We start from the raw sequence: 22,798 nt of genomic DNA on the forward strand, positions 1-22,798 counted from the left end.
TGCTCCTACTCACTATCCAATGACCCCTTCTGTAAGTGTGCATGTTGATGTGAATGAAGACACAACCATGCTCAGCAATCAAGGCTGGCAGTCTGATGCAGAAATGAGGGAGTGCTACAATGTGAGAGGTGCTGTCAAATTGAGGTTCCACCTGTCCTTTCAGGTGTAAGTAAAAGATCCCATGACACTGTTTGAGGAAGAGCAGGAGACTTATCCCCGGTAGCCAATAGCTACCCTTAAATCAACATTACAAAATCAGATTATCTGGTCATTATCACATTATGCTATGATTTTCCAAAATTCCTTAGATTCTAGAATGGTCTCAGGGGTTGGAAGTTAGTAAATGTAACACCGCTATTCTAAAAAGGAGGCAGAGAGAAACCAGGGATTTATGGACTAGTTAGCCTGACATCAGTCATCAAGGAAATGCCATTATTAATGCCAATCTATTATTAAGGAAGTCCTAACAATGCACTTAGAAAATCATAGTACGACCAGACAGAATCAATAGTTTTACAAAAGGGAAATCATGTTTGACAAATTTATTCGCGCTTTTGTAAGGGTGTAACTAGTTGGTAGATAAAGAAGAAATAGTAGATGTAGTATACTTGGATTTCTAAAAGGCATTTGATAAGGTGCCACACAAAAGGCTAATGTGCAAGGGCCCATGGAGTTGGATGGAGGATTGGTTAATGAACAGGAGCTGAGAGTAGGGGTAAACAGGCATTTTCAAGTTGCTATGCTGTAATTAATTGAGTGCCACAAGGATTAGTGCTGGAGCTTTAGTGATTTACAATTTATATTAATGACTTAGATGAAAAGACAGAGGGTAATGTATCTAAGTTTTCTGATGATACAAAATTAAGTAGAAATGTAAGCTGTGAGGAGAACACAAAGAGGCTGCAAAGAGATATAGACAGGTTAAGTGAGAAGGCAGCAAAGTGGCAGATGGGAATATAATGTGGGAAGTATGAGGTTATTCACTTTGGTACTAAGACTAGAAAAACAATATTTTTTAAAAGGCATGAAACTTTTAAACAGTGATGTTCAGAGACATTTAGGTATACTTATACAAGAAACACAGAAAGTTAGCATGCAGGTACAGCAAGCAATTAGGAAGGCAAATTGCAAGTTGGCCTTTATTGAAGGGGATTGGAGCACAATAATAAGGAAGTCTTGCTACAATTGTATAGGGCTTTGGTGAGACCACACCTGGAGTGCTGTGTCCATATCTGAGGAAGGATATGTTTGCCTCACAGGCAGTACAGCAAACATTCACTAGATTGGTTCCTGGGATGAGACGGTAGTTGTCAGATGACAGCCTGAGTAAATTGGGCCTTTATTGTCAGAGGTTTAGAAGAATGAGAGGTGATCTCATTGGAACATTCAAGAAATTGAAAGGGCTTGTCAGGGTGGATGTTAAGTGGTTGTTTCTTCAGGCTGGGGAATCTAGAAGACGTGGCACAGCCTCAGGAGGAGGGGTCAATCACGTAAAATGAACAGAAATTTCTTCACTTAGAGGGTTGTTAACCTTTGGAATTGTCTACCCCAGCGAGTTGGGGATTCTCCATTGTTGAGTATATTCAAGACTGAGATTGATAGATTCTTGATCTCTCAGAGAATCAAGGGATTATGGGTAGGGCAGGTGGGAAAGCGGAGTTGAGGTAGAAAATCACCCATGGTCTTACTGAATGTCAGAGAAGGCTAGAGGGGCTATATGGTCTACTCTTTCTTATATTCCTATTTCTTATATTCTTATGTCAGTAAGCTTAGCAGTCTGTTCAACCCTTGGAACCAGAAAGGCCAAGCCTGATCTTATTGTTACCCATTGTCCACAAACGCAGTTATACTTTCCTACTGAAATCATTAGTCTGTAATCAGGGCCAGGAAATTTGGTTGAATTTCCGTTCCCTTGACCAAAGACAATTCAAGAGTTATAGATCGGGGATTAACCCTGATCTCTTTAGCTGAGTAATATGAGTACTCTATGTAGTAAGCAGTGAGACAGTTCAAATAATTCTAATGAAGGGTCACAGTTGAAACCTTAATCTGTTATTGATTTTCAGATGCTGACCGATCTGCTATGTTTATCTCTACCAGCAAAAGAAATTAACTTGGAGATTATTAAGGCGTTTTCACTTCTGATGTAACTTCACAGTTGTTATGAAAGTACAAGATAATCACAGTAATTGGACAACTATAATCTAAGTAGTTTTATTTAATATGATCAGATTTCAGGGTACTTTTGTACCACTGCCTTTCAGCTTTACTGAATACAACAGAGCTGATAAAAAAATTCCTGCTAATTTCAGAGGTAATTGAAGATGTGTGGATATGTTGAACAAATAATTTAATACCTCCTGATGCAGCAATCTGTATAAAGTTTAGGGGTCCTGACCCAAGCTGAAGGTGATTCAAAGGGAATAAAGGTATAAGCAGGGTTTAAGTAAAATGTTCCTTTGTAATGCACTGTTTTTTTGCATAAAGCTCATGTATAATGCTGCGTTCAGTTCTCAGAGCTCCCCTTTGTAATGCAGTGCTTACTTTATACTGGCCTGCAGCTGAAACCCTACTGTGGGCAGCTGAAGGCATTCAAACAGAGACAAAAAACCAATGCTTAAGGTCACTTCAGTGGAAAGACTAGAAGATAACTGAGGGTGATTGAAACTGCCTTTGTTTGACGGTGTTTTCTTCAATGGGGGACTTCATTAGACTAGACTGGGATAGTAACAGTGTAAAGGGCAAAGAGGGGGAGGAATTCCTGAAATGCATACAAGACAATTTTTTCCTGATCTGTGCATTTCCAACCCAGTGAGGAAGAAAGCAATACTGGACCTTGTTTTGGTAAGGAAGTGAGGCAAGTGGAGCATGTTTCAATGGGAGAACATTTGGGGAGCAGACATCATTATATCAGGTTTCAAATAGTTATAGAAAAGGATAAACATCTCTGGTGTCTATGACACATCCTCGGCATCACAATCACCAATGAAGCAGTCCTTTCACATCAAGCATCCTAGTGCTAATCAAGCAAAGAAGGCTTTGCTGACTTGGGCGTGTGCACAGGATGGAAGATGCCCGCAATCCCAATGATGTACTATACGGGGAGGCAGCCTACGCCAAGAGACTGGCAGGTGCCCAAAGCTCTGTTCCAAGGATGTCAAAAGAGACAAGAAAGCCCTCAACATCAATTATGACAAATGGGAAACTCTGGCTGACGATCGTGCAAGTGGCAACATCAACTCTGGAATTCGCCAACACAACGACATATGGTTTCAGAAACTCCAAAGCAGACGTCAACCCTGGCCTGGAATCAACATGTCAGCAGCAATCATCCTGCACCACTGGCAAGGGACAACTTCATGTGTGGCACCTGTGGCTGACTTTGCCTTTCCAGAATCCGCTTGTTCAGCCATCAAAGGAAATGTAGCAGATGATCTCATCTGACCTCACCAAAGTTCTGAGGCTGCATTCCCATCATCCCTCAAAGATATTAGAATGTCAAAAACAATCAAGCATAAAAATACTTAACTGGAGGAGGGCTAACTTCAGTGAGGCCAACAGCTGATGCAAGAGGATTGGAGGATTGCAAATGTTCTGCTCCTATTTAAAAAAGGTGAGAGGGATACAATACAGCTGACAAATACAGGTCAATCAGCCTGGCGGCGATGGTGAGGAATTTTTAGAGACTATCATCAGTGACAAAATTAATTAGAATTTGGAAAATTATGAGCTGATAAATGAAAGTCAGCACTGATTTGTTAAATCTAAATTGTGTTGACTAAGTTGATTGAGTTGTTTCATGAAGGAACGGTTGAGGGTACTGTGGTTGATGTTGTGTATATGGGCCTTCAAAGGGTATTTAACAAAGTACCACATATAATTGACCTGTTAGCGAAATAAAACCCATGGAATTACAGGGACAGTGGCAGCATGGATGCAAAATTGGCTAAAGAGCAGAAAGGAGAAGGTAGTGGTGAATGGTTGTTTTTCAGACTGCAGTGAGTGAAGTATACAGTGGTGTTCCCCAGAGGTTGGTATTGGGATCAATGCTCTTTTTGATATATATTAATAAAACATGCTGAACTTGAGTACAGAGGGCCGAATTTCAAAATTTGCAATGATAGAAAATTCAAATGTAGCAAACAATGAAGAGGATAGTAACAGAATTCAGGAGGACATAGACAGACTAGTACAGATTGTTTCTGGCCTTAGCAGTGTCATTGGCAGAAGACTTCAACTGCTTGCCTACAGAGAGTTATTCTGGGTTATTCACAAACATCACAATCATCTCCTCTGAGCATTATTGGCAGAGGCATTTGAGCAGGACCCCATGCTGGATGAATAAATAACAGACTATTCGTTGTAGTTAAAGTGGGCAAAAACAGTTTTTTGGTTCTTAAGTGGTTTTGTAAACCATCAGATAACTTTTGCTTAAGAACCAGGGTGTTACTTCAACCCACTCTAACAGACACAGTATGTTTAAAGACTTTTTATAATACACCACGTTGTTACTCATTGGTACTGACCAAATGGGAAGTTATTTAGGGACATGGAAAGGACATTGATAGTATGCAAGAGTGGAAAACCATGCAGGATGAGAAAAAAAGAAACAAGATGGACAACAGGATAGGTTCTGAGAAACAAAGACAATTGTCACCATGATCAGTTGAAGAGGGGGAAATTAGGCTGAGGGAATGGAAATGATAGTCAGCGAGAAGGGAGCTGAGGAAGCAACTCAGGAATTTGAGAAATAAAGTGAAATAAAAGTGGTGCAAGATCTAGATATAAGGTAGGTGGTGTGCAGGAAGTTTAAGGAAAAAAATATAGAGAATCAAACGATTGGTAAGGCAAAAAGCAATTGCTTTTGAAAGAGGCAGGATAAAAGCTAGATGAGCTGTTACATTGGGATATGAATATAATGGTTGTGTTGAAAGGTATTTTTAATAGTACAGTGAAACAGTTTCACGAGAGGGAACCAAATGTGGTGTTAACCTAATTTCCTGAGAATGATTCTCAACAAGTGTTTGAGGCAATGATACAGTAAGCAAGGAAAGGGTTTCATTAATAACTGGGTTATATTTTGGGGTAATCATAATCTTGTCAGGCAATTGCTTTGAAACTAGGTGGCAGTGACTAAACAGCAATTTTAACTGACAGTGCAAGGAGAAGCAGGTAAGAAAAGAACTTGACTCAAAATAAACTGAACTAACTGGATTGTACAATGCTTCAAACATAAAGAATCACAGTACTGATTTTTGAATGTAAATCAGGATGATTTCCCAGGGAAGAAATAAATGAGAGAATTGCTGAAAACATATTTTTAAACTATCCTTTATGATAAGTGTTGGTAATTTTTAAGTCTTGGAAGTTACATTTCAGTTTTGGATCTTAATTTTCTTGGCAAATTCAAAGTAATACATATTAGTGAGCATAATGTTAAATTTTGATTACAATATTTTTGTAGAATAATGTCTCAAACAATAAAGCAGGCAAAGTTTGAAATGTAGACTGGCCTTTAAAGAAAAAACTCCCCTTCAATGTGAAACGTTAGACCTGACAACAGTTTAATATCAAACACCACCACCTGCAAGTTCCCCTTCAAGCCACGCGCCTTGGAAATATATCGCTGTTCCTTCACTGTCCCTGGGTTAAAATCCTGGAACTCCCTCCCTTAACAGCACTGTGGGTGTACCTACACCACATGGACTGCAGCGGTTCAAGAAGACAGCTCACCACCACCTTCTCAAGGGCAATTAGGGATGGGCAATAAATGCTGGCTTAGCCAGCGACACCCATATCCTGTGAAATAATTTTTAAAATGACATTAGTGTGCACTGATTCACCTGGGGCGGAATTTTACGGCTCCTCCCTCTGGTGGGATTTTCCGGTCCTGCCTAAGTCAAGGGAGTTTTGAATGGCCCACCATGACAGGGCCGTAAAATTCTGCCCTTGGCTCTTCAGTAGTCAGTAGCTGATCCATTAGTCCATTGTCCAAAATCTAAATTAACAAATTGCTTTAGCTTTGCCTTTCCAAAATGATACAATCTTCCATTATATTATATAGAACCATAGCAAGTGCACTGAACACTGGTGCTATGATTGATAGCCGCAAGATTTTGTAATACACTTAATTGCTATTATATACCACTGGGGAGAGTACTCAGCAACAAACCCACATTTGATTTTATATAGATTTTATTAACTTAAAAAATAATGCTCTTATACAGGTTGGACATTACTCAGTGGAAATATAGGATATTTTTGGTAAAACAGTAGCTTGTTTCTATGTTACTATATTGTATTAGTCTTGTCCTTTTAATAAGTTTTGTCTACCTCATTCTTACTTCACATCCTCTTTTCCCGATCTACTTTTAGCTCATTTATTTTCTATCTCCAAGCACCATTAATGAAAGGTTTTAGAATTTATATATTTACTTTTATGCTTCTTTTTTCTGTCATAGGCATAGGACATTCTGGGTCACATACCCCTGCATCATTGTCATTGGTATCACTTGATGATCAGATGGTAGGAAGTGCACAAGGTCAAATCTTCCCTGCTAAGATCAGGCAGGCAACCACTGCACCGTGGCAGAAATCCATGCACTAAGAATATAAAATGGTTACAACACAGGAGAAGGCCAATTGGCCTATTGTATCTGTGCTGGCCCTCTGAAGCAGTAATTCATCCAGTGCCTCGCCCCTGCATTTTCCCCATAATCCTGCAAATTTTTCTTTTTCAAATAATAATCCAATTCCCTTTCGAAAACCTCAATTGATGCTGTCTTCACCAAACCCTTCAGCAGTGCAATCCAGATCCTAACCGTTCACTGTGTGAAAATATTTTTCCTCATGTCTGCATTGCTTCTTGGTTAATTAGCTTCAATCTGTGCCCTCTGGTTCTCATTCCTTCCATCAATGGGAACAGTTTCTCCTATCTACTCTGTCGAGGCCACTCATAGAACCATAGAAAAGTTACAGCACAGAAGGAGGCCATTCGGCCTATCTTGTCCACGCCAGCCCGAGCACACCCAGGTGCCCTTTTTAATCCCTCCTTCCTGCACCCGGCCCATAGCCCTGCAGCTTACAGCAATTAAGGTGCAGATCCAGGTACTTTTTAAAAGAGTTTAGAGTTTCTGCCTCTACCACCACTTGGGCAGCGAATTCCAGACACCCACTACCCTCTGCGTAAAAAAGTTCTTCCTCATGTCCCCCCTATACCTTCTGCCACTTATCTTGAATCTATGTCCCCTGGTTCTAGAATTCTCCACCAAGAGAAACAAATTTATCCTGTTCACTCTATCTGTTCCCCTCATAATTTTGTACACCTCAATTAAGTCACCTCTCAACCTTCTTTGTTCTAAGGAAAATAACCCCAACCTATCCAATCTCTCCTCATAGCTACACTTTTCTAACCCTGGCAACATTCTTGCAATATAAAAGCAAAAAAACTACAGATGCTGGAAATCCAAAACAAAGACAAAAATAAAAATACCTGGAAACACTCAGCAGGTCTGACAGCATCTGCGGAGAGGAATACAGTTAACGTTTCGAGTCCGTATGACTCTTCAACAGAACTTGTAAACCTCCTCTGCACTCTCTCCAGAGCTATTACGTCCTTCCTGTAATGTGGTGACCAGAACTGCACACAATACTCCAGTTGTGGCCTCACCAGTGTTTTATACAATTCAAACATTATATCCTTACTTTTATATTCTATACCTCTGCCAATGAAGGAGAGCATTCCATATGCCTTCTTTACAACCTTGTCTACTTGAACTGCTGCCTTCAGGGACCTGTGTACTTGTACACCAAGATCTCTCACTTCATCTACCCCTCTTAGCATATTCCCATTTATTGTGTAATCCCTGCAACTGTTTGACCTCCCTAAATGTATGACCTCACACTTCTCTTTGTTAAAATCCATCTGCCACTTTACCGCCCACTCCACCAACCCATCTATATCATTTTGGAGATTATGGCTATCCTCTACTCAGCAAATCTTTGTGTCATCTGCAAATTTCCCAATGATGCCCCCCATGTTCACTTCCAAATCGTTAATATATAACACAAACAGCAAGGGTCCCAACACCAAGCCCTGTGGAACACCACTTGAGGCAACTTTCCATTCGCAAGGGCATCCATCGACCATCGCCCCTTGATCTTCAATGGCATTACCATCACTGAATCCCATGATTTTGAATATCTCTATCAAATCTCCTCTCAACCTTCTCTTCTCCAAGGAGAAAATTCACACTTCTCTGCATCAAATTTCAACTCCTTCTCCGCTCTGAAGAAGAATCATACGGACTCGAAATGTTAACTCTGTCTTTCTCTCCACAGATGCTGTCAGACCTGCTGAGTTTTTCCAGCATTTTTTGTTTTTGTTTCAGATTTCCAGCATATGCAGCATTTTGCCTTTATTCAACTCCTACTTGTCTGCCCATTTCACTAATGATGCCCTCTCGACACTAAATTTTCACACTTGCAATTGACCATTTTCTTCAATGTTGTTAACCGGTTTCTTTTGTCTTTCATTATACTTGGTACTTTCCACAGAGCTCCTGCCTGTACATCTTTGTAAGATGAGAAAATATTTTAACTACAGATTAGAACAGCAATAATATAGCATCTTGAAAGTTATCCAGATTGTAGTACTTTTCACGAGGCTGAAAATTACTATTAGCCATGGATGAAACCATAACATGCTTAAGTCAAATTCAAATCTACTAACAACTTAAAAGTTAACTCTTGTTCTATTTCCCACTCGGAATCCAAGGGCGGAATCTTCGGCTCGGTGAGCGGGGGCGGTGCCCACTTGCCGAGGTGTAAACTGACGTGTGGCGATGTTAGGCATTCATCCCAACGTCACGGCACCTCATTCAGACTTTTCAGTTCTGCAGGCGCGCAGCTGACTCGGGTGTGCGCCCGCCGAACTGTCAAAGGCCTGTTGAGGCCATTTAACTGTCAATTTTAATAATTAATGGAGCTGCCCATCCAACCTTAAGGTTGGCGGGGCAGACGAAGAGCCCAGGCGGCCTTTGCACTTTTCATGGAACCTCATCCACGGGCGGGATGAGATTTCATGAATGATTTTAAATTTTGAAATTTTTTTTATATTGACATTAATGCACATGTCTCAGCTCATGAGACAGTTTCACATGAGGGCACATGTCCAAATATTTTTTAAAAATCTTTTTTTCAGTTTTTCACACTCTAATTAATCTCCCTGAGGCAGCTCCGTGCCTCGGGGAGGTTTCTGTGCTCTTTCACGATTGGGTTCACGCCCACCCGCCCACCCACACTGCCGCACCACCTGCCCGACAGGCAGAAAATTCTGCCCTAAGAATACTTCCACTGACAACTCATTCTGCTGAGTTACATTATAGATACAGAGTGAGGGTTGAGTTGTAATTACATCAGATGCTTCCTACAGCTGTGAAAGTCATGGCTGAGTTATCGTTTGGTGGTTAACTTCCTTTCTCAATAATAGATCGAGGGTGTGATGAAGGGGGTGAACCATCAGAATCTAAACGTTCAGAGTGTGACTTGACTTGTGGATGGTTCCATCATCATATTTTATAGGATCCTTTTCCTCCAAAGTGCCAAAGAGCAACTTAGGTCAAACAACTCAGCCTTGTTTTCAGAAAAGAACGGTAATAAGGGATGTCTAGAAACTTTCCTCTTGATAAGAAATATTCTTATTTTCATAACAGAATGTTATTCATTCCTGTACCCTGACACTGAATACTTACAGATCGATGAACTTTCCAAACAGACTTGTAGAAAATGATATTGCTTCTGCTGTTTCAGTTCTGCCAAATGCATTTTCCCAGCTTCCTCTGCTCCTTGGTCGCCGCCTGCATTAGGCAGATTTCCTTTTCTTCTCAGTAGAAAAAGGTCAATTGTTTGAGGAACTGCTTCCTCGCTGCTTTCCACAACAATGAGTCAAACACTGAGGCACAATTGAATCAGTCAGAAGCAGTTCTGTTTTCATGATGCCACATATCATAATTAAAAACAGTGGAAGGGCTCACAGTACTCTTTCAGAAGGATGGCATGTACACTGGTGTGTGGTAGGCTTTTACAGCACCAGAGAAACATTCAGGCGTGAATTAACAAAAGCAGTTGGAATGATCTCAAACTCTCAGCATTAACCCTCTGAGTGCAGTCCATTCCTCCTAGTAGTGACTGGGATTTCCCAACACGAATTTCTCAAATCAGTGCTGGGGTAAGCTGCACCTATCACAATTTGTCTTGACTAGAAATTTCCTTCATAGACGGTAATATAAATGACAAAAAGAAAATGGGAAAAGACTATTAGGTCTGCTCCACCCGGTCATGATGTATCCACACATCTTGACCCACTCCCCAAACAACAGTTTGGTGGAGTCACAGTCAACAGGGAAGGTGCACTGATTTTTGGCTGGATTACTCAAGAAGAGTGCTTAATTTTACTGCCACAAACTTCTGATGTCTGACATTAGGGCAGATTTGTACAGAAGACCATGCAAATTTCTTTGTCCTTACCTTAAATTTTTTGAAGAAGAAAACATACTCTAGCTGTCTCATTCTACTTATCTTAAAGCAAAGACCCATACAGTTTGATTATGTAGCTATTGAAAAATATGAAATTCTACCTTGTGTTTAATGTATTTAACCAGCAAGCACAGCTTGTGTAATGAAATACACCCATATTTTAAAAGGAAAAATTACAACCTTATTATTTGTATTTCTAATTTTTATGTGAACATCATTTCAGAAACTGTTTTGAATGAATTGCTACACTAAACAGAAGAATGCTGAAGCAAAGTGGGTTGTTACCGTTTCCACTGATGTTAAATCACTGCATTTTATCCTTGGGTTCTGAAACTCCTCAAGAACAGCCCTCTGATGAAGACATTGCTGTTAATTATTTGACATAAAAATGATGAAAATTCAACAAAAGTAGCCAGAAAAAACTGAAGTCAACAGAAAATAATCAGAATTATTTGTACATGTAATTTTTAAACACACTGCTTCAGAAAATCTCTAAATGAGCAGAATGATATTAAAAATTCAGCACAGTGCATTGACATGTCATGAGTACTCTAGGTACAAGGTAGAAGTACTCACTAGGTTGGTGCTAAGCCAGAAACTATTTACAGCAGTTGCAAAGAATGGACTTAACATTAGATGCTTCTGGCTGGACTAAGCAGTCTATGAAGTTTTAATTTAATCATAAAATATAGTTAAACATGTTTCACAGCAACAAGGAACACTGCATGGCAATCTATAAAGTTTTTATTTAATATTAATGTTCACTTGCCATAACTCAATGTGAGTGGAATACTCTTAGCTGGTATTGTTTAGAAGGGAAGAAAAGCGAGTTTAGAATGTTGAACGACATGCAGAGAGAGTAAGAATGTGTGACACAAAGGCAAATGACCAGGGCAGCAGAGAGCACGGACAGTGACAAACTGCCATTGAAATCTGCTTTATGGTTCTCACATGTGCAGCTAAAGGAATGTAAGCGCATTATGAACTACTGTTTGACAACTAACAGCACACAGTAAATTTTCTTAGATATAAACAATCACTTATTCTAGGCTTTCTAATTAGCTTCCAGTTTAACAGTTCTTAACCTTTGGAGCAGAGGCATTGCAGATATTCTGAAGTACGATCAGTTTTCTCCCCTTTCTTTCCTTGTTTCACCATTTTTACTGTGTTGATCAAGAATGATTCACTACCATGTCGGATTAAACTTCTTGTACTTGGACTAGGGAAGAAAATTGGTTTCTAAGGTTTCAATTATATCCTCTGTCAAACATTAATCAGTTTCCCTTGTCAAGTTTATTTCACAGCCCCGAGACTCGCTGCATCTTCCCTGTCCCATATACTATGGAAAGTGTAACTATGATAATAATGAGTAGTCATCTAAATAACTGGGGTTAAAGCTCAGGGCTTTTAGCTGCATGTGAGGTGTGAAGAATTTACTCAATGTAATTTTTAATGTGTAGGAGAGCTTAAATATTTTTCTGTTCCTTTCTTTGTTATTACAGCTGTTCAAGCCCACATCTTGAAGGCAGAGAAAGCTGGTGAATGGTGGAAGTTTACTGTGAATATCATATCGGTCTACAAACAAGGGGTAAAACGGATAAGGCGTGGAGACCAATTCCTCTGGGTCCGCTCAAAGGATGTTGCCTGCAAATGCCCAAAAATAAAAACGGGGAAGAAGTACCTGCTCTTGGGCAACGATGAGGACTCTCCTGACCAGAATGGGGTTGTAGCAAACAAAACCAGCTTGGTGATACAATGGAGAGACACGTGGGCAAGGAGGCTGCGAAAGTTCCAACAGAGGGAGAAGAAAGGCAAGTGCAAGAAGGCATAAAGAGAGACTGTGCTGCTTGATTGTGAGCAGGAACCGATGTTAGGATAAAATTAGGAACTTGTGAAGGAACTCATCTAGCAGTTTGGGATTTTGGAATTGCCAAGTTTGCACCTAATGCTGATTTCAAATTCAAAAATAAACAAGAATATAAAAAAAGATGGACTACTCTTTACATAACAGCTCCAAATGTTCTGAAATGAAGGACATTTGTTTCACAACCAAAATCCTTTCACAGTTGCTCTTCTCTGCATAAAGCAGTATGAGTTTTGTTAAAGGGGCACAACATCTCAAACTGATGATATTGGACAATTGCTGGGAGTCATGCCAAGACTGGTTTGATCCCAACTTAAGCTGTTAACTTTTTAGCTGTGTAGTTAACCCAAAATGTTTCAGTTGGAATCTTCCTCCCCAGCCCAGTTTACATCCGGCACAATACTTAGTGCTACATTGTAAGCAGATCTGCCAAGACTGCAGCCTTTGGCAATCAATGTGGAAATTATATTCCGTACTATAACATTTTCAGAGACAGAGAAAAAAATACTTAAAAAGCCTTCAAAGTGCCATAACAACACCTTGTTTGCTTTCACTTCATACCGACATTCATCTCACACTTGTTAAGTTCACTGGTGTTTCCTCAATTCTTGGCTGGTGATTGCTCTGCTTACTACACAGGATACAACATTCTTCTCCCAAGATTAACGGATTACGCCCCTCTGATAAATTCTCCAAGCTTGTTGTGCACCTATTTTATAGATGAATTGTGGTAAGTTGAATTCACTCACGATCTCCAGAAAGACCGGCAGCAAAACAGCCTCAAATCAAATTAATGCATAAAAATAAATCTTTAAATAGAAAAAAACCCTTTCAGTATAAAGTTACTGAAATAAAGCTATATTTTCTTTTCAAATGAATTCTGTTACAGGTTCACAGAATCACTGCACAAGAACAGAAAAAAAAAGTAAATTCACTGACACTTGGTTCTTGTATCCCTCTTCAAAACCTTAACATATAGTCAAATTCATTCAAGTTTCTATTTGTATAGTTAGTACTTCATTAAAAGCCTTGGATAGATTTGAAAGTACTCTCGACTGGAAATATAACTTTTTTGTTAAAACTGCAACTAGGGGATGTACCTGATTCCTCTTCCCACACCCGACAGGCCTCTTGGTTCAGATCCATCACCTACACAGCAAACTTCACACCTACATCTCTTTGTAACTGTGTAGATGATTACACGCAATGATTTACTGCTTGTTCCAGTGACCAATTTCAGTTCCATTGGGGCAAGGTGACATCTCAACCTTGCTGATCAGTATCTCCATCAAGCAACCAACTCAGGTCGCACATATGACCCTTGCCTTTGCTGTGACCCTGTTAACAAGTGTGCACAGCTCATTCTCTAATCAATCACAGCAGCTGACTAAAAAATATAAGGTAGAAGAAACTAACATTAAACCAGTCACATATTACCACTTTAAGATACTGCATAAAATTGATTTCTTAGTCTAAAAATAAGAGGTACTAAAGAAATGAATAAGTTTTGTAACAGGGTAAACATCATCAAGGTACCTCAGTTGCAGTTAGCGTATGATGACTATAAGACTGACATAATTGGAAGTGTGTTTATATTGATGTAATGTAGTTCTGGATAAAGACTTTTATATCAGTTCAGCCATACTCCAGCTAACTTAGACTTTATTATGACTCTTTCCCCTGTTACACAGACCTGTCGGGCTCTGCTTTTACCTGTTAATAAGTTGAACTGTAAATGTTGTTTAGTTATGGTCATTGCATAGTTTGCAATGTTTTCCTACAATGCATACTAATATATTATCATTATTATATATGAATATATTTAATTACACATAAAATTTGTGGATTTTTTTTGGTTGTTAGATGGCTGTAATTGAACCAGATGTGAACATGTACTATAACTGCTGAACACCCACACTTGATAGAATTAAATTCAGAATTCAGTTGAATAAAGTCTTGTAAACAATACCACACCGTACTTGCTGTGGATTATTCTTGATGTGAATTTTGGATATACAAAAGGTGAAAACCACTCTGAAAAAAGTGAAAGAAATGGAAACCTGTGAGCAACAGAACTAGGCTGCACAATCTAGGTCTTTCGAAAGATTAAAATTCTCTCTGTGCTATGTTCATAAGACAACTGATACTCCAGAGTGTGTTAAAATGCAGTGATACGTGAAAAGGTTCAAATGACATCAAAGACCAAGTGCAGCTTGAGTAATTCATGAATACTGTCTGAACCCAGAGATGTGTTGTCATTCTGTAACACATCCCTGTACAATTCATAAAGGACAGCACTAGGCAGAATTTTCAGTTTTTTAAAAATAAAATTCAGATGAAGCATTAAGCACCACATTTACAGAAATGTTACCTGGGTCATATAGTGATATTATTTAATATTATTAGAAATAAATATTAACTGGAAGCAATTTTTTTGGACACAATCTATTCTGCTGAGAGATACAGAGGTCTATGGCGGATATTCGTAGAAGGCTTGACCTACAATTGCTGCTTTTACACCGAGATATATAGTATTGCATTTGTCAATGAAAGAACATGGGATGCATGTCCATTAACAGATGACGGGGGGGTGGGGGGCGGTGGTGTTGTACTCTGTTAAAGCTGCCACCACCTGGTGGATTAACAGGTGTTAAAAAAACCCTCCTGTTTCAATTCCTGGTCTGAGCTGAGTTAGCTGTTTTCAGCTGGGAAAATTATGCCCTTCACAAACGAGTAGCCCACTGACCATGTCGAGTTCAAAAGTTAAGATTAGCCAGTTGAGATTCTGGGTTGCTGATAGATCAATAGACAAGCAGTCGCAAACATTTAAGGGGGTATTTCAGAGTATTCAGAATAAGTACATTCCTATTATAAAGAAAAATTTTAAGGGGAGGGCCTACCATCTGTGGTTAACTAAAGGAGTTAAGGAAAGCATCAAAAGTATGGAAAAAGTATACAACTCCACAAAGATGAGTAGCAGGACAGATGATTGGACAGAATATAAAGAACAGCAGAGAATGACTAAAAGGTTAATCAGGTGAAAGAAATTAGAGTATGGGGGGAAGCTAGCTAGAAATGTAAAAACGGATGGCAAGAGTTTCTGCAGGTATTTAAAAAAGAGAAGAATAAGTAAAGTGAGTGTTGGTCCTCTAGAGAGTGACTGTGGGGAGTTAATAGTAGATAATAAGAAAATGGCAGAAGAAATGAACAAATATTTTGCTTATGTTCACGATACAGGATACAAAAAACATTCCAGTAATAGCTGCGAATCAGGAGGTGAAAGGGAGAGAGGAGCCTGGTGAAATTGAAATCACTAGGGAAATGGTACTGAGCAAATTGATGGAGCTGCAGGCTGGCAAGTCTCCGGGTCCCAATGGACCACATCCTAGGGTCTTATAAGAGGTGGCAAATGAGGTAGTCAATGCACTGGTGTTAATTTTCCAAAATTCGCTAGATTCTAGAAAGGTTCCATCCGATTGGAAAGTAGCAAATATAACCCCTCTATTCAAGAAGGGAGGGAGGCAGAAAACAGGAAACTATAGGCCCAGTTAGCTTGGCGTCTGCTGTGGGGAAGTTGTTAGAATCGATCATTAAGGAGGTTATAGCTGGTCACTCAGAAGAGCTCAAGGCAATCAGAAACAGTCAGCATGGTTTTGTGAAATGAAAATCATGTTTAACCAATTTATTGGAGTTTTTTGAAGGAGTGACATGCACAGTGGATAAAGGGGAGCCTATAGACGTACTGTACTTGGATTTCCAGAAGGCATTTGATAAGATTATTACGGAAAATAGAAGCGCATAGTGTAGTGGGTAACATATTAGCATGGATAGAAGATTGGCTGGCTTGGCAGAATGCAGAGAGTATGCATAAATGGGTCTTTTTTAAATACCTGCAGGATGTGATGAGTGGAGTCCCACAGGGGTCTGTGCTGGAGCCTCAGTTTTTTATGATTTACATCAATTACTTAGATGAGGGGAGTGAAGATATGGTAGCTAAATTTACAGATGACACAAAGATAGGTAGGAAAGTATGTTGTGAAGAGGACATGAGGAGGTTGCAGATGGATATAGATAGGTTGAGTGAGTGGGCAAAGATTTGGCAAATGGAGTTTAATGTGAGAAAGTGTGAAGTTGTTCGCCTTGGCAGGAAGAACAAAAAAGTAGAGTATTACTTAAATGGAGAATGGCTGCATAATTCTGAGGTGCAGAGGGATCTAGGGCCTGAATTTTACCTTTGGCATGCAGGCGCACACCCGACACGATGGAACATAATATGACGCGCGATGACGTCGGGCGTGCATCCCGATGTCATCGCACACTCACATGATATTTCGTTCGGCAGGCGTGCACCAGAGTCGGCTGCGTGTCCGCCGATAATTGAAGGGCCTATTAAGGCCATTAAGGATCTAATTAACTTGAAATTTGCCTTTACATTTTTTAGGAAACCACATCCACGAGCGAGATAAGGTTTCCTAAAGCTATTACAAATTAAATAAAAACTTTTTTTTAAAATTAAAAGCATATCCCATCTCATGTGACACAGTCATGTGAGGGGACATGTATCATTAAGTTTTTAATGTCTTTATTTTTTTAAAAAGCGCTTCATGCCTCAGGGTGATTGAAGCGCTCTCTCACGCGCATGCGCAAACTGCATGCCAGACCCGCTCTCCCTCCCCCTCCCCTTCCCCTCTGCCTGCACAGGTAGCGCTCAATGCTACCGCTCATCATCCACGCAGGGCAGGCCTTAATAGGCCCGCCTGCGTGAAATCATGGTGCGGAGCCAAGTGCGGGCAGTGGTCAGCTCTCTGACCACCTCCCCCACCCCTCCCACCGAGCCCGCCTAACACGGGAAAAATTCAGGCCTAGGTGTTCTAGTACATGAGTCACAAAAAGTTAGTGTACAGTAAGTAATTAAGGCTAATGGAATGCTATCCTTTATTACGAGAGGGATTGAACATAAAAGTAAGGATGTTAGTCTTCAGTTATACAGGGCATTGGTGAGACCGCAACTCAAATACTGTGTGCAGTTTTGGTCTCCTTATTTAAGGGAGGATGTAAATGCATTGGAGGCGGTTCAAAGGGTGGTTTACTAGATTGATACCTGGAATGGGTGGGTTATCTTATGAAGAAAGGTTGGACAGACTGGGCTTGTTTCCATTGGAGTTTAGAAGAGTGAGGGGTGATTTGATCGAAGTATACAAGATCCTGAATGGCCTTGACAAGATCGATGTCGAAAGGATGTTTCCTTTTGTGGGTGAGTCCAGAACTCGGGGGCACTGTTTTAAAAATAGGGGTCACCCTTTTAGGACAGAGATGAGGAGAATTTTTTTCCCTCAGAGGGTTGTGCGACTTTGGAACTGCCTGCCTCAGAAGGTGGTGGAAGCGGGGTCATTGAATATTTTTAAGGCAGAGGTAGATAGATTCTTGTTAGGCAAGGGAATCAAAGGTTATCGGGGTTAGATGGGAATGTGGAAACCGAAACACAAGAAGATCAGCCATGATCTTATTGAATGATGGAGCAGGTTCGAGGGGCCGAATGGTCTACTCCTGTTCCTATTTCTTATGTTCTTAGGGTGCTATATCCCAGCAAAAGTCAATGCCTGTAATAAAAGTTGAGTAAAATGGGAAGAAAATTGGAAAAAATTAAGAGATCCTAAAGAGAATTTTGAACGGCTTACAAAACATTACTTGAATCGTAAAATTCCATTATAGTCTCAAACAAATCCTGCAAAATCCATTACTTCACAAAATATACAACACATAAAAGACTGTACAGCTGACATTTTATTAATTGAAGTATTTAGACTTTTTAACTGTCTGGTCCTAGACCTCACACTCTACAATTCCCTTCCTAAACCTTCCATCTCCCGTCCTCCTTTAAGATTGACTAAGAATTTGTATAGCCCTCCTTACTTTGGCTTAGCATCCGTTTTTTCTTCTTAATGCCTCTGTGAAATGCTGCAGGATGTTTTTTACATTAAAGGTCCCATACAAATGGTGGTTCTTGGTGGTGGGGGTGGTGTTGTTGACATCCAGTAGCCCCTACTGGAAAGGCATGTGTGTGGGCCAGATTGGGCTCTTATGGTCCACATGATCATAAAACACAGTAACACTTTGGGGGAGAATTTTTTTGTTTGCTTTGTATAATGACATCATGACTGCATTCAAACATAACATGGTTACTATGCTGCTACAAACTGTGACCACAACAATTCTCCCTTTCAGTCTTTGGTATCAAGCCTTCCTTATGATCATTGGTTATTTGGCTAAGCTACTGGAGAGCCACCATTGTTTATGGAATTCTAGCATGAGTTGTTAGCTTCCAGAATAGGTTATTTAGAGGGAAGAAAATTAGAAGGATGCACTTAAAAAACACTGCTTCCTGGTAATCTGAAACAACAGAAAACGCTGGAAAAACTTAGAAGGTCTAACAGCATCTGTGGAGAGAAAGACAGAGTTAACGTTTCGAGTCCATATGACTTCTTCAGAGCTAAAGTAAAAATGTGATGAAATTTATTCTGTTTAAGGGGGGTGGAGCAGGTGAAATTGGATAGAAGACCAGCGATAGGTGGAGGCAAAGGAGAGATTGACAAAGATGTCATGAAGAAAAGGACAAAGGGCTGTTACTGGTAGTGGTGCTGGCTAATGGAGGTGCTGATGGTGGCATTAAGGTTGGAAAGCAGAATGTGGTAACAGCAGGACAAGGTTAAGCACTCTGGAAAGAACAACATGAACAAGTGACAGATGGACCTTGTGGGGGTGGGGTGGGGCAGGGGACAGGGAAAAAAGCTCGAAAATAGGATAAAAGTTGGGGATAAAACAATGAATAAAAATGAAAATAAATAAAAAATAAAAATAAGTGGATAACAAATTAAAATAAAAATGAATATTGAAAAAAGGGGATTAAAAAAGGGGTGAGGATGGAGGAGAGTGTTCATGGTCTGAAGTTGTTAAACTCAATGTTAAGTCCAGAAGGCTGTAAAGTGCCTAATTGGAGGATGAGGTGCTGTTCCTCCAGTTTGCGTTGGGCTTCACTGGAACATTGCAACAGGCCAAGGACAGACATGCGGGCATGAGAGCAGCAAATGCAGTAGGCTAAATTGAAGGAGGGGCAAGAAAAGCGCTGCTTCATCGGAAAGGAGTGTTTGGGCCCTTGGACAGTGAGGAGGGAGGAGGTAAAGGGGAAGGTGTTGCACCTTCTGCGATTGCATGGGAAGGTGCCATGGGAGGGGGATGAGGTGTTGGGGGTGATGGAGGAGTGGACCAGGCTGTCCCGGAGGGAATGGTCTCTACGGAATGCCGACAGGAGGAGGTGAAGGGAAGATGTGTTTGGTGGTGGCATCATGCTGGAGTTGGCGGAAATGGTGGAGGGTGATCCTTTGAATGAGGAAGCTGGTGGGTTGAAAAACGAGGACAAGGGGGACCCTATCTGGGAGGGAAAGGAAGGTGTGAGGGCAGAGGCGCGCCACCAAACACATCTTCCCTTCACCCCCCGCCCCCCCCCCCCCCCCCACCATGTTGGCATTCCGTAGGGCTTTTCCCTCCAGAACAGCCTGGTTCACTCCTCCATCACCCCCAACACCTCATCCCCCTCCCACGGCACCTTCCCATGTAATTGCAGAAGGTGCAACACCTTCCCCTTTACCTCCTCCCTCCTCACTGTCCAAGGGCCCAAACACTCCTTTCCAATGAAGCAGCGCTTTACTTGTACCTCCTTCAATTTAGTCTACTGCATTTGCTGCTCCCAATGCGGTCTCCTCTACATTGGACAGACCAAACGCAGACTGGGTGACCACTTTGTGAAACACCTTCGGTCTGTCCGCAAGCATGACCCAGACCTTCCTGTCGCTTGCCATTTCAACACACCACCCTGCTCTCAGGCCTGCATGTCCATCCTTGGCCTGCTGCACTGTTCCAGTGAAGCTCAACGCGAACTGGAGGAACAACACCTCGTCTTCCGATTAGGCACTTTACAGCCTTCTGAGTTCAACAACTTCAAACCATGAACTCTCCCCTCCATCCCCACCTTTTTTTAAATCACTTTTTTCAATATTCATTTTTATTTTAAAATTTTTATTCACTTATTTTTATTTATTTTCATTTTTATTCATTGTTTTATCCTCATCTTTCATCCTATTTTTGATCTTTTTTCCCACCACTATCCCCTCCCCTCACCCCCACTAGGGCCATCTGTCACTTGTTCATGTTGTTCTTTCCAGAGTGCTTACCCTTGTCCTGCTATTACCACATTCTGCTTTCAGACCTTAATGCCACCATCAGCACCTCCTTTAACCAGTACCACTATCATTAACACCCTTTTGTCTTTTTGTTCATGACATCTTTGTCAATCTCTCCTTTGCCTCCACCTATCGCTGGCCTTCTATCCAGCTTCACCTGCTCCACCCCCCTTAAACAGTATAAATTTCATCACATTTTTACTTCTCTTTAGCTCTGAAAAAGTCATATGGACGCGAAACTTTAACTCTGTCTTTCTCTCTACAGATGCTGTTAGACCTGTTGAGTTTCTCCAGCATTTTCTGGTTTTATTTCAGATTTCCAGCATCCGCAGTATTTTGCTTTAATTTTGCTTCCTGGTAATGCCCAACTTCCAATAAAATTAGCCAAGTTATAAAATTTGAAAACACTGGTCAATGGTTTGTAACTTCTTTTAACTGTAGCATTTATGGTCTATTCAGTTTCACATGATAACATGCAACCAAGGGGCCAAAAAGGGAATAGACTGAGTGCATAATCTGGCTTGGTACAATTATTCCTTTGGTTTCTTTTAGATAAAATTGCTAAATTAATTAGTTTTAGTAATTTAACTGACTACATCTTGGTAAAATATGTAAGATTTTAACTTTTGTTCTCAATTTATACTGTCATGTTCTCACAAATGTTTTTTAAAAAAGGAAAAACAGATGAAATATTTTGGGATGGAACTCATTCCTATATAGGAAAAGTAGAGTTTTCTCAAAAACTGAAAAGGTCCAGGCCCTATACGAAAATTCAAATCTGGAACTTTATACTATGTCAGCTTAATTATTGACCGCAGCAGATCTAGTTAATTAATACAATTTATTTGAAGTATTTGATTTACATTGTAGTTTTATAGGGTGTCACCTGATTTTCAGACTATCACTGGTACACTAATTGTTCTCTGGTGGCCTTGTATAGTAACAATGACAATTACTTTTCAGAAATTATCGAATGGTATTGTTAGCCTCACAGAAGAGAACAATTGTCATATTGAAAACAGACAAAATGTTTGTTTTCATTTTTGAAAAAAGCCCATTTATGGAGTCTCTGAAGCAACAAATAGGTTGAGATTAACTTCATTTTGAGAACGTATCAATATGATAATGGACAGGAAAACAATTTTAAAGGTTACACAATATTTTCAGTTAAGTTTCTCACAGATCTCAATTGATTTAACAAATGCGTGCTTTCTACCCAACACCAAGAACAAAAGTTCTCATGTTTAAAAGTCACCCATGTAACCACTAAATTATTTACCATCTATAGAAATTCCTTGAAATGTTTCAACATGAAGAATGGTCAATGAATGACCCTAGTTCAGTGATGGTGGTAAGGGTGGCACAGTAGGAGAAAGGAAATACAATTGTTCAATTTAATTTTATGACTGAACTAACTTACTGTTGATTTTATGCAATTTCTGTAAATTAATACATTCATATCTGTACTATAACAATCAAAACAACAAGCAAATTAAAATTAACCGTGTGGATTTGTTGTAACTCAGGCCAATTAGTATAAGTGAACTGATTTAATCAGGCTGCCTTATTCTCGTTTAAAATTTACTCTCTGATAAATCATTCATTGTTGCCAACTTTTTGTATTTTGCAAAGATGATTTTTTTCCCCATTTTATTTTTTAAAAACCCAAATCAGCGGTGCATGTGCTGGGAACAGTGTTTGAATCAGTCCAGAGAGGCTGGTTGCTCTTTTGTTAACATTTTCTTGAAAGCTGTTAAATAGGTAAACAGATGGGCCAAATTTCTGAGACCACCTTAAATTCTCACTGTAGTTCTAAAACCTCTTAACCCAGGAAAACAGTCCTTCGTTTGCTTTAGCCTTCAAGGATTTTGAACACTATCTGGGTTTGCTTTGAAGAAAAAGAGTTTTGTAGAATTTTACCAAAATCCTTATATCAAAAATAATGCATCCTAGCAAGAGACGAAGAGTCTCAAAAACTACATACAGATAAATGGGTGGTCCCAGTATTTTCAGCAACACAGTGATAAACTTCCGTCTTTTACATGCACACAAAGAAAATAAGAATTTTAACCAAAGAGTTAAAACCGGTGTTCTGCAAATCTTGAATTTGAATAACATGAAAAAAAAATTTAGCAGCTACACATAAAAGACACCAAGTAAA

General features: G+C 39.9%; 1 protein-coding gene across 2 annotated transcripts in view; it reads left to right on the top strand.

Annotated features, from left to right (window-relative positions):
- The window catches only part of LOC144699742 (netrin-1), a 170,642-nt gene extending 157,747 nt beyond the window's left edge, over window positions 1-12,895 (top strand). For both annotated transcript variants that reach the window (XM_078570932.1, XM_078570933.1), the window contains one exon: window positions 12,039-12,895. In XM_078570932.1, the coding sequence (XP_078427058.1) occupies window positions 12,039-12,367 (329 nt within the window). In that variant the 3' untranslated portion in view covers window positions 12,368-12,895. The remainder of the gene's footprint in view (window positions 1-12,038) is intronic.
- The last annotated feature ends 9,903 nt before the right edge of the window (window positions 12,896-22,798 follow it).

The sequence above is a fragment of the Cetorhinus maximus genome, chromosome 24 (assembly GCF_964194155.1).
Source record: "Cetorhinus maximus chromosome 24, sCetMax3.hap1.1, whole genome shotgun sequence".
NCBI classification, from domain to species: Eukaryota; Metazoa; Chordata; class Chondrichthyes; order Lamniformes; family Cetorhinidae; genus Cetorhinus; species Cetorhinus maximus.